Source organism: Salvelinus namaycush, chromosome 12 (genome assembly GCF_016432855.1).
Source record: "Salvelinus namaycush isolate Seneca chromosome 12, SaNama_1.0, whole genome shotgun sequence".
NCBI classification, from domain to species: domain Eukaryota; kingdom Metazoa; phylum Chordata; class Actinopteri; order Salmoniformes; family Salmonidae; genus Salvelinus; species Salvelinus namaycush.
In genome coordinates, this window is record NC_052318.1 from 33,661,223 (window position 1) to 33,673,653 (window position 12,431).

General features: G+C 40.8%; 1 protein-coding gene across 11 annotated transcripts in view; it reads right to left on the minus strand.

The window, feature by feature from the left end:
• The window catches only part of LOC120057138 (THO complex subunit 2-like), a 78,159-nt gene that overhangs the window by 41,709 nt on the left and 24,019 nt on the right, over positions 1–12,431 (minus strand). For all 11 annotated transcript variants that reach the window (XR_005477882.1, XR_005477881.1, XM_039005588.1 and 8 more), the window contains one exon: positions 7,833–7,934. Coding sequence is in view for 9 of the 11 variants with exons in the window: in XM_039005588.1 (XP_038861516.1) it covers positions 7,833–7,934 (102 nt within the window). In the remaining 2 variants the exon portion in view is untranslated. The remainder of the gene's footprint in view (positions 1–7,832; positions 7,935–12,431) is intronic.

Genomic DNA, 12,431 nt, shown 5'->3' on the forward strand with positions numbered 1-12,431 from the left:
TACAACTAATGAACTTGCACTCAATGGTTGCGTGCTTCATGCTGATATACATTTATCAAAATTATATTTTTTCCCACTCTCACAGCATTATTGACAAAATTATACTTCACGTCAACAAAACTAAGGAAAGGTAAATTTTGTGCAGGAATCCATACTTTTAAAGTCATGTACACTGTGTGCCCTATATGTAATTGGTGATTCAGAGTTTATTCCATGTGTAACTCTGTTGTTTTTGTCGCACTGCTTTGCTCTATCTTGGCCAGGTCGCAGTTGTAAATGAGAACGCAGTTGTAAATGAGAAAACATTTTAAACTAAAAAAAGTAGGTAGCAAAAGCACCACCACCAGGGACTCCTTTTCTACTGTGGTGCTGCACAGTGCACTGCACACACATACTGTATACATGATGCAGGCCAGGGACAGGCACGACACATTCATTAACTTCCTTGTTCTCGTCTTCGTTAGCCACCTTGTATTGACACAGAGCAGTGGTGACATGTCACTCAGCAGAGCTGTATCCATATCAAAAGGTATGGTTAATGACATCCAGGCAATGTTCCATTTTCAAGATTAATAAGCACTGGACTAAAAGCACTGACATCCTTCAGTTAATTACACAAGACTAAGACGCAAATGTATTCAGTAGCAGCAACTTATGTAACAATGGTTTGTACAACATGGGGCTAGGTGAGAGGGTCAAGGACCTATGAGAGCAGGGCAGGGCAGCAGGCCAGAGGAGCAGGGTTGGAGTGCTGCTACGCTAGCCTCATAAATCTGACATAGATGGGAGTAGTCCGCTTGAGTGCATCTGCAGAGCAATCTTCTCTAATCCCCCTTGCCTTCCAGAGCTGCAGGATGTCAGCCCTCCATCACCACTTTATCCATTAGTCTCCCCTCTTACAGAATAAACTGTTCCTTCCCCCATCAGACAGAGTGATGCACGCTGGTGGTTATATTCCCTATCACCAACACCACCACAACACAGCCTCAGGGTAATTCCTCTTGTCAAGGTGCTCACACAGACACAAGCAATCAGTGGAAACAGCTTCACAGGAGCCAGAGCGTTTACAAAACGCGTGTGTGTAGGGGGAGCACAACCTGGCTGGCCGAGCACTGTTCCTGCCGGGTGGGATCCAGCAGAATATTGATGACTCGGGGGAAAGGACGCTTGCTCCATACCCAGCTGCCAGCTTCCATTAAAATTAATGGAGGGATGACCTTTTATTTTCTTCTGTTAGGGGGGGGGGGGGGTAGGCTTAGGGTAGGAAACAAACCATGGCTTCCCAGAGTGACTGCTCTGTCATACAGTATCACACAGCCCTGAGGTGCTCGGCTTTGTGTGTGGCAGCAGTGATGGGAATATGTCCACTGGTACAGTACAGGGAAACATGAGGCCTCAGGCACAAACATCGAATAAACATGTACTTCCACTCATGGAAAACATGTATCATACAGCATTACTGTGAAAAGCAGTAAATACTATGCATGTACAAGCTACCATGAAGTGCCATTGGAAATGCATTGGATTTAATTTTAAAGTGACAATCCGGAATTAGTATATTCTATCCTTCAGCCGTTTCCCAAAGCAAGTGACAGGGTGACCACTGTGTTTTAAATCGCGATTGCCTCCATTAACACAATTGTGCCAAATTCAAATACACTAAGGATGTTTTACAGCAAGTGTGCTGATCAGGTGCTTATCATTCCTCATGCAATGAAGACAGTTGCTCTTAGGACATGTGTACAACATTTTACTGTGCTAAAATATCATATTGCTCTCCAAGTATTACAGCCGTAAGAGATGTGTTGAATAGAGTGAACATGCAGTCCTGATATTCAGTAGGGTGTGAGTGGCTGAACCTCAGCACTGACCCCACAAAGTCCAGTGTTTCAGAAATAAAACAAGCCTGGGGCCCATTCCAAAGTAGGCACCTACACCAGCCCACATCTGCTATTACGAGTGTGTGCGTTCATGCGTGTGAGAACTGTCTTTTTGGCAGTGGGAGTAAAAAAAAATTGAGAACTGGATTAAATGAAATATTACTGGCCCAGTTAGTGATACATGACATGCTATTTTATCAAATCAATTCTCTGTAATTAATATTACCTGATTAAACTAATAATGTAAATGTAATTAACTAGGAAGTCGGGGCACCACGAAAGAATGTTTATAGAGCGGTTGTCTTCCGAATAAACTCTTAAAAGACCTGGTAATCTTTTATAATAGCAGTCAATTATCAATGGTCACCTTATTAAGTCTCATCTGAACGTCGTAAAATTATTTGTTATCTTCACGAACACTGGCTAACAAGTTGAATCAGCAATACAACATTTGGTTTAATTATTTATTTACTAAATACCAAAATAATCACACAGAATTAGATATACACAGGATGGATCATACATTGATTACTAATTATGTCATACATGAAAACGTCCTTAGCGGACGGAACTGATATGCCAGCTGGTTACACAAAGAAAGGGGGTTGGGTTTGAATGAAAGCGCAGGAAGAATGAGGGACAAAAGGATTGGGTCTCTATCGGACCTTATGAAGCTATGCTATCGTAAATACAGAATCTTATGCATTCTAAATAACCGCCCATTTGGAAAAGGAAAATGCAAGAAATATTTACTCTGAGCTGCGCTTCGATAGATTGGTCGAAGATGGAAGGCTGTGTTGCCCAGCAGAGATCTCCCTTGTCCTTTGTGGTAGAACGGATACGTTGTAGTACCGTCGCCGTGTGGTAGAACGGACACGTTGTAGTACCCTGTCTTTCTGAAGAGATTGTATGTTCTTTCCTAGCCCACGTTTACAGCTGCTGCTGCTGCTAACTCGACGTCTAGGATGTATCACTTCTTTAGTGAATAAGAGTTCAAAGTTCATACCAAGTTGCCATACTATATTCTGGCTGGTATAGTCACATTCATCCTTCCAGCGTGGCGATCGTTACCTCCACGATGAAATTCGCCATTTTAAACGAGTGAGCTGAGTTCACTTGTGAATCCAATTCTCTCATTTCGAAGCTAAAATAACATTTAATCTTTTCACAAATAGTTTCATATTTAAACATTTTAATTGCACAACAATTCCATGTGAATCTGATAACTAGAATGTGTCGACATCCCAAGATGCACTTTATGTCGTCCTATCATCAGTAATAATGTCTCAGACGACAACTGATCCAACATCATATTCTTTAACTTCTTGTCAATAGGGGGCGCTGTTTTCACTTTGGAAAAAATCGTGCCCAAATGAAACGGCCTCGTACTCTTTTCTAGATCATACAATATGCATATTATTATTACTATTGGATAGAAAACACTCAGAAGTTTCTAAAACTGTTTGAATTATATCTGTGAGTAAAACAGAACTCATTTTGCAGCAAACTTCCATATAGGAAGTGAAAAATCTGAAAACGAGGCTCTGTTTCAGGGCCTGCCTATTCAACTGGCTTTTATTTATCGATATGCATGCACTTCATACACCTTCCACTAGATGTCAACAGGCAGTGGAAGGTGGAATGGGGTGTCTAGCTTGATCTGAGGCCGAACAAGAGCTTTTGGAGTGACAGGTCCGGAATTTTCTTTGTCTTCGAAGGCGCGCGGCGGAGCTCGACATTGTCTTCTGAAAAGCGTTCGGTTTACACGGCGAATATCTCCGGCTCTGATTTTATTTGATACATATGATAATAACATCATAAAGTAGGTTTTTTCAACCGAGTTTTATCAGTTTATTCAACGTTTATTGGGACTTTTGGAGTTTTCCGTTCTTTGCGCCAAGAGAGGATGGGAATGTTAGCAACCTTGGCTAGCATTGTGGCGCGAATTCGACAGAAGAAATGGACATTCTAAAACCAAACAACGATTTATTCTGGACCAAGGACTCCTTGTACAACATTCTGATGGAAGCTCAGCAAAAGTAAGAAAACATTTATGATGTTATTTCGTATTTCTGTGTAAAATGTTGACTCCTATTCTCCACCGTGTTGGTGAGTGCTGTCTCACAATAACGCAAGCTGTATGTTATGGTAAAGTTATTTTTAAAAATCTAATAGCGGTTGCATTAAGAACCAGTGTATCTTTCATTTGCCATACAACAAGTATTTTTATGTAAAGTTTATGATGAGTTCTTTGGTCAGATTAGGTGAGTGTCCAAAATATCTCCGGACATTCTGGGAAAATGTTGCTACGTATTCACAATGTATAACCACGATTTGCAGCTCTAAATATGCACATTTTCGAACAAAACATAAATGTATTGTATAACATGATGTTATAAGACTGTCATCTGATGAAGTTGTCCAAAGGTTAGTGATTCATTTTATATCTTTTGCTGGTTTTTGCGAAAGCTACCTTTGCGGTGAATAAATGCGTTTGTGCGTTTGGCTATTGTGGTAAGCTAATATAATTCTATATTGTGTTTTCGCTGTAAAACACTTAAAAAATCTGAAATATTGGCTGGATTCACAAGATGTTTATCTTTCATTTGCTGTACACCATGTATTTTTCATAAATGTTTTATGATGAGTATTTATGTATTTCACGTTGCTCTCTGTAATTATTCTGGCTGCTTTGGTGCTATTTTTGATGGTAGCTGCAATGTAAAACTATGATTTATACCTCAAATATGCATATTTTCGAACAAAACATAAATGTATTGTATAACATGTTATAAGACTGTCATCTGATGAAGTTGTTTCTTGGTTAGTGACACATTTTATCTCTATTTTGCCGGTTTTGTGAAAGCTACCTATGCGGTGGAAACATGGTGAAAATATGCGGTTGTGTGTTTGGCTATTGTGGTTAGCTAATAGAAATACATAGTGTTTTCGCTGTAAAACATTTCAAAAATCGGAAATGATGGCTGGATTCACAAGATGTTTATCTTTCATTTGCTGTATTGGACTTGTGATTTCATGAAAATTATATTATATGATATCCCTGTCCCATTAGGCTAGGCTATGCTAGTCAGCTTTTTTGATGAGGAGGATCCCGGATCCGGGAGAGAGAAGTGGTAGAGGTTTTAAGTACCGACGGATATTTTCAACTGGTTGGATTAACAAAATATGGTCCCGTTCCCAACCTTTTGATGTTACCAGACTCTCTCTACGTTAACCAAGGGCTTTCCAAGAGTTTATTCGGAAGACACACATTCTTTCGTGGTCCTCCGACTTCCTAGTTAATTACATTTACATGATTAGTTTAATCAGGTAATATTAATTACAGAGAATTGATTTGATAAAATAGCATGTCATATATCACTTAATCCATAGCAAAGACACGACACCACGAAAGTGACAGAACAGTCCTAGCTGTGCCAACCTAAAAAATTACCATGGTAACCATGGCTGCATGTTAGCGCTTCTCAGCAGCACCCACCACACACACACACAAACACTAGGATTCATACACATTTAGACAGATCCAATTACACGAATTTCCCATGACTTTTAATCAAATTTCCATGACCAACAATTGGCAGCGTCTATGTGCGTATAAATAAAGTAAAGATAAATGTGGTATCATTACTGGGAGACTACTCTCTGACCCACTGTACCATCTCCTATCGTTGGGCAAGGCACTTAACCCTCGCACCAAGTAGAACACCTGTTAGACAACTGTATAAAACACAAGTGGTCAACCCTCAGTGGCTCAGTCTGGAGAGCTACTGGGTGGGCAGGCTTTTGATACAGCCCTGCTCAAACACATCAGAGTTCATTTATCAAGGTCTGGTTGAGCAGCTCATTTCTAAAATGTGGTTTGTTAGAGAGGGAATAAAACCCAGTAGCTCTCCTGGAGGATGGTTGACCACCCTTGATGTAAAACATTGCGACATTACATCCAAAGACGTTTTAAGCCTTTATAAAATAATTAGCTCATTCAATATATCAAATGGCTATGGTAGGATACAAATATTTTTTATTCAGCTGAAGCAAGCCCAAACATTTTCTTCAGAAAATGTATATTTTCTTGTTTAGTCATTTATCTTAGAAGTGTTTACGTTGCAGGCTGACTAGCATCTATTGAGTTGCAATGTCCCATACATTGAATGTCCAAAATAAATTGAAGTATCTACAAAACAAGTTTTGAATTGGCTACCTAGTTAGTCTGTTTTCTATCGTATTTTATTGCCTCTCTCCTTGAGCAACGGCCCACTCACACACAGACACTCTAAAGTGTCATATTCCGATCCTGGCTGATATGTTTTAAAAAAATGTATTTTTATTAATTTCCCTGACTTTTCGGGTTTGACAATTTCCCAAAACTTTTCCAGGCCTGGAAAACACAATTGTAAAATTCCATGACTTCTCCAGGATTTTCATGACCGTAACGAACCCTGACACACACATACACCTTTTTTGACAAGTTTCCAATAGCAACCACTGAAAAATCAAATGGACAAAGTAACGGAGTTCATCTCCTACAGACATTTGTGAGAAACACTGACTGGTTTAGAGGGGTTTCCTAGAGATGCTGCTACATCATACTCAAGGGGCACGGGTTGGACACCTGATTTCGGTTAGATTTTATTTAACCAGGCAAGTCAGTTAAGAACAAATTGTTATTTACAATTACGGCCTACCAAAAGGCCTCCTGAAGGACGGGGATTAAAAAATATATATAGGACAAAACACACATCACGACAAGAGACAACACTAAATAAAGGGGCACCTTACAAAATAGCCTCCAACACTCTACTCAGCAAACTGGATGCCGTCTATCACAGTGCCATCCGTTTTGTCACCAAAGCCCCATATACCACCCACCACTGCGACCTGTATGCGCTCGTCGGCTGGCGCTCGCTACATATTTGTCGCCAGACCCACAGGCTTCAGGTCATCTATAAGTCTATGCTAGGTAAAGCTCCGCCTTATCTCAGTTCACTGGTCACCATAACAACACCAACCCGTAGCACGCGCTCCAGCAGGTATATTTCATTGGTCATCCCCAAAGCCAACACCTTTAGCCGCCTTTCCTTCCAGTTCTCTGCTGCCAATGACTGGAATGAATTGCAAAAATCGCTGAAGTTGGAGACATATTTCCCTCACTAAATTTAAGCATCAGCTATCTGAGCAGCTTACTGATCGCTGCAGCTGTACATAGCCAATCTGTAAATAGCCCATCCAACTACCTACCTCATCCCCCTATTGTTTTTATTTACTTTTTTTCCTCTTTTGCACAGCAGTATTTCTACTTGCACATCATCATCTGCACATCTATCACTCCAGTGTTCATTTGCTAAATTGTAATTACTTCGCTACACTTGGCCTATTTATTGCCTTACCTCCTTACTCCATTTGCACACACTGTATATAGACTTTTCTATTGTGTTATTGACTGTACTATTGTTTATCCCATGTGTAACTCTGTGTTGTTGTTTTTGTCGCATTGCTTTGATTTATCTTGGGCAGGTCACAGTTGTAAATGAGAACTTGTTCTCAACTGGCCTACCTGGTTAAATAAAGGTGAAATAAATATTTAAAAAATAACCTAAGACAACATAGCATGGCAGCAACACAGCATGGTAGCGACACCACATGTGTATGTGACCAATAAAATTTGATTTGACGACAACATGGTAGCAACACAACATGGCAGCAGCACAAAACATGGTACAAAAACATTATTGGGCACATACAACAGCACAAAAACAAGAAGGTAGAGACAACGGATGCCTGAAAAGTAAAAAAAAAAAAAAAAAAAAAAAAGGAACCAACGAGTAGTGGGTGTAGAAACGTGACTTCTAAGTGCCACAACCACACATTGGATAAAACAGGCACTGTAAATAACTGGTATGGCGGTAGGTAGGTAGGCGTAGCAACGTGACTTACTTCATGATGTATTTAGCTCTGTCCACAGTCTGAGCTTTGACCTTGACCAGCAGTGGGTGGCTGGTGTACGTCTCGTTCTTCCACTGCCCGTATAGCCGGTACCTGGGGACCACAGGTAGAACACAGGTGGGTGTGTTAACACTGACGTATCTAATAGTACACACACCAGGACCAGCCTGGGACAAGGACCTTTCAATACCAGAACACAACAGGGCGGAGAATAGAACAATTCGTATAAACGCACATACTCCTGTCTCTGTGTGGACTTTGCTTTCTCCATAAGATGGATTCAAAACAGCTGGCCAAACATGTCAGTTCAAGTAAAAAAATGGCACCGCTATGATTGTGTGTGTGTGTGTGTGTGTGTGTGTGTGTGTGTGTGTGTGTGTGTGCATAGAGTACCAGTCAAAAGTTTGGACACACCTACTCATTCAAGGGGTTTTCTTTATTTTTACTATTTTCTACATTGTAAAATAGAAGAAGACATCAAAACTATGAAATAATACATACGGAATCATGCAGTAACCAAAAAAAGTGTTAAACAAATCTAAATATATTTTATATTTGAGATCCTTCAATGCACACGCTTGGCATTCCCTCAACCAGCTTCATGAGGTAGAGACCTGGTATGAATTTCAATTAATCTACGGGATCGGTGTCCCCCCCACGGGACGGTTGAGCTAACATGTGCTAATGTGATTAGCATGACGTTGTAAGTAACAAGAACATTTCCCAGGACATAGACATGTCTTATATGGGCAGAAAGCTTAAATTCTTGATATTATAACGGCACTGTCCAATTTACAGTAGCTATTACAGTGAAAGAATACCATGCTATTGTTTGAGGAGAGTGCACAGCTATGAACTCAAAAATGTATTAATAAACCAATTAGGCACATTTAGGTAGTCTTTTTGAGTGGCTGCTGCCAACATACTGACTCAACTCCAACCCACTTTAATAATGGAAATTGATAAAAAATTTATCACTAGCCACTTTAAACAATGCCACTTAATATAATGTATATACTGTACTCTATCATCTACTGCATCTTGCCATCTTTATGTAATACATGTATCACTAGCCACTTTAAACTATGCCACTTTTATGTTTACATACCCTACATTACTCATATCATATGTATATACTGTACTCTATATCATCTACTGCATCTTGCCATCTTTATGTAATACATGTATCACTAGCCACTTTAAACTATGCCACTTTTATGTTTACATACCCTACATTACTCATCTCATATGTATATACTGTACTCGATACCATCTACTGCATCTTCCCTATGCCGTTCTGTACCATCACTCATTCATATATCTTTATGTACATATTCTTTATCCCTTTACACTTGTGTGTATAAGGTAGTAGTTGTGGAATTGATAGGTTAGATTACTTGTTGGTTATTACTGCATTGTCGGAACTAGAAGCACAAGCATTTCGCTACACTCGCATTAACATCTGCTAACCATGTGTATGTGACAAATACAATTTGATTGAACATTTTGAACAGAAATGCAATGGTTCATTGAATCAGTCTAAAACTTTGCACATACACTGCTGCCATCTAGAGGCCAAGATCTAAATTGCCCCAAAACTGCAACAATACATTATGGCCTTTCTCTTGCATTTCAAAGATGAAAAAATACAAAATAATTTCATTTTGTATTATGTTTTAACAGATCTAATGTGTTATATTTTCCTACATTAATTTCACATTTCCACAAAGAGTTTCCTTTCAAATGGTATCAAGAATATGCATATCCTTGCTTCAGGTCCTGAGCTACAGGCAGCTAGATTTGGGTATGTCATTTTAGGCGAAAATTGGTAAAAGGGGTACGTTCATTTGTGGAATTTACTTCTTAATGTGTTTGAGCCAATCACTTGTGTTATGACAAGGTAGGGTTGGTATACAGAAGATACCCCTATTTGGTAAAAAAACAAGTCCATATTATGGCAAGAACAGCTCAAATAAGCAAAGAGAAACGACAGTCCATCATTACTTCAAGACATGAAAATCAGTCAATAAGGAACATTTCAAGAACTATTAAAGTCTCTTCAAGTGCATTCGCAAAAACCATCAAGCGCTATGATGAAACTGGCTCTCATGACGACCGCCACAGGAATGGAAGACCCAGAGTTACCTCTGCTGCAGAGGATAAGTTCATTAGAGTTACCAGCCTCAAAAATTGCAGCCCAAATAAATGCTTCAGAGTTCAAGTAACAGACACATCTCAACACCAACTGTTCAGAGGAGACTGTGTGAATCAGGCCTTCAATGATCGAATTGCTGCAAAGAAACCACTACTAAAGGACACCAATAAGAAGAAGAGACTTGCTTGGGCCAAGAAACATGAGCAATGGATATTCGACCGGTGGAAATCTGTCCATTGGTCTGACGAGTCCAAATTTGAGATTTTTGGTTCCAACCGCCGTGTCTTTGTGAGATGCAGCGTAGGTGAACGGATGATCTCCACATGTGTGGTTCCCACCATGAAGCATGGAGGAGGTGTGATGGTGCTTTGCTGGTGACATCGATTTAAAATTCAAGGCACACTAACCAGCATGGCTACCACAGCATTCTGCAGCAATACGCCATCCCATCTGGTTTGCACTTAGTGGGGCTATCATTTGTTTTTCAACAGGACAACGAGCCAAAACACACCTCCAGGCTGTGAAAGGGATATTTGACCAAGAAGGAGAGTGATGGAGTGCTGCAACAGATGACCTGGCCTTCACAATCACCTGACCACAATCCAATTGAGATGGTTTGGGATGAGTTGGACTGCAGAGTGAAGGAAAAGCAGCCAACAAGCGCTCAGCATATGTGGGAACTCCTTCAAGACTGTTAGAAAAGCATTTCAGATGAACCTGGTTGAGAGAATGCCAAGAGTGTGCAAAGCTGTCAACAAGGCAAAGGGTAGCTACTTTGAAGAATCTCAAATATATTTTGATTTGCTTAACACTTTTTTGGTTACTACATGATCCCATGTGTTATTTCATAGTTTTGATGTTTTCAGTATAATTATACAATGTAAAAAAAATAGTAAAATAAAGATAAAACCCTTGAATTAGTAGGTGTGTCCAAACCTTTGACTGATACTATATAGAAACTCACCAAAAAAAGAAACGTCCCTTTTTCAGGACCCTGTCTTTCAAAGATAATTCATAAAAATCCAAATAACTTCACAGATCTTCATTGTAAAGGGTTTAAACACTGTTTCCCATGCTTGTTCAATGACCCATAAACAATGAACATGCACCTGTGCAACGGTCATTAAGACACTAGCAGCTTAGACGGTAGGCAATTAAGGTCACAGTTATGAAAACTTAGGACACTAAAGAGGCCTGTCTACTGACTCTGAAAAACACCAAAAGAAAGATGCCCAGGGTCCCTGCTCATCTGCATGAACGTGCCTTAGGCATGCTGCAAGGAGGCATGAGGACTGCAGATGTGGCCAGGGCAATAAATTGCCATGTCCATACTGCGAGACGCCTAAGACAGCGCTACAGAGAGACAAGATGGACAGCTGATCGTCCTCGCAGTGGCAGACCATGTGTAACAACACCTGCACAGGATCGGTACATCCGAACATCACACCTGTGGGACAGGTACAGAATGGCAAAAACAACTGCCCGAGTTACACTAGGATCGCACAATCCCTCCATCAGTGGTCAGACTGTCCGCAATAGGCTGAGAGAGGCTGGACTGAGGGCTTGTTGGCCTGTTGTAAGGCAGTTCCTCACCAGACATCACCGTCGCCTACGGGCACAAACCCACTGTCGCTGGACGAGACAAGCACTTTTTGCCAGTCCTGTCACTGACGAGTTGCGGTTTTGTCTCACCAGGGGTGATGGTCGGATTCGCGTTTATCATTGAAGGAATGAGCGTTACACCGAGGCCTGTACTTTGGAGCGGGATTTATTTGGAGGTGGAGGGGCCGTCATGGTCTGGGGCGGTGTGTAACAGCATCATCGGACTGAGCTTGTTGTCATTCTCAACGCTGTGCGTTACAGTGAAAACATCCTCCTCCCTCATGTGGTACCCGTCCTGCAGGTTCATCCTGACATGACCCTCCAGCATGACAATGCCACCAGCCATACTGCTCGTTCTATGCGTGATTTCCTGCAAGACAGGAATGTCAGTGTTCTGCCATGGCCAGCAAAGAGCCCGGATCTCAATCCCATTGAGCACGTCTGGGACCTGTTGGATCGGAGGGTGAGGGCTAGGGCCATTCCCCACAGAAATGTCCGGGAACTTGCAGGTTCCTTGGTGGAAGAGTGGGGTATCTCACAGCAAGAACTGGCAAATCTGGTGCAGTCCATGAGGAGTAGATGCACTGCAGTACTTAATGCAGCTGGTGGCCACACCAGATACCGACTAACTTTTGATTTTGACCCCCCCCTTTGTTCAGGGACAATTTATTCAATTTCTGTTAGTCACATGTCTGTGGAACTTGTTCAGTTTGTGTCTCAGTTGTTGAATCTTGTTGTTTTGTTCATACAAATATTTACACATGTTAAGTTTGCTGAAAATAAACGCAGTTGACAGTGAGAGGACATTTCTTTTTTTTGCTGAGTTTATATAC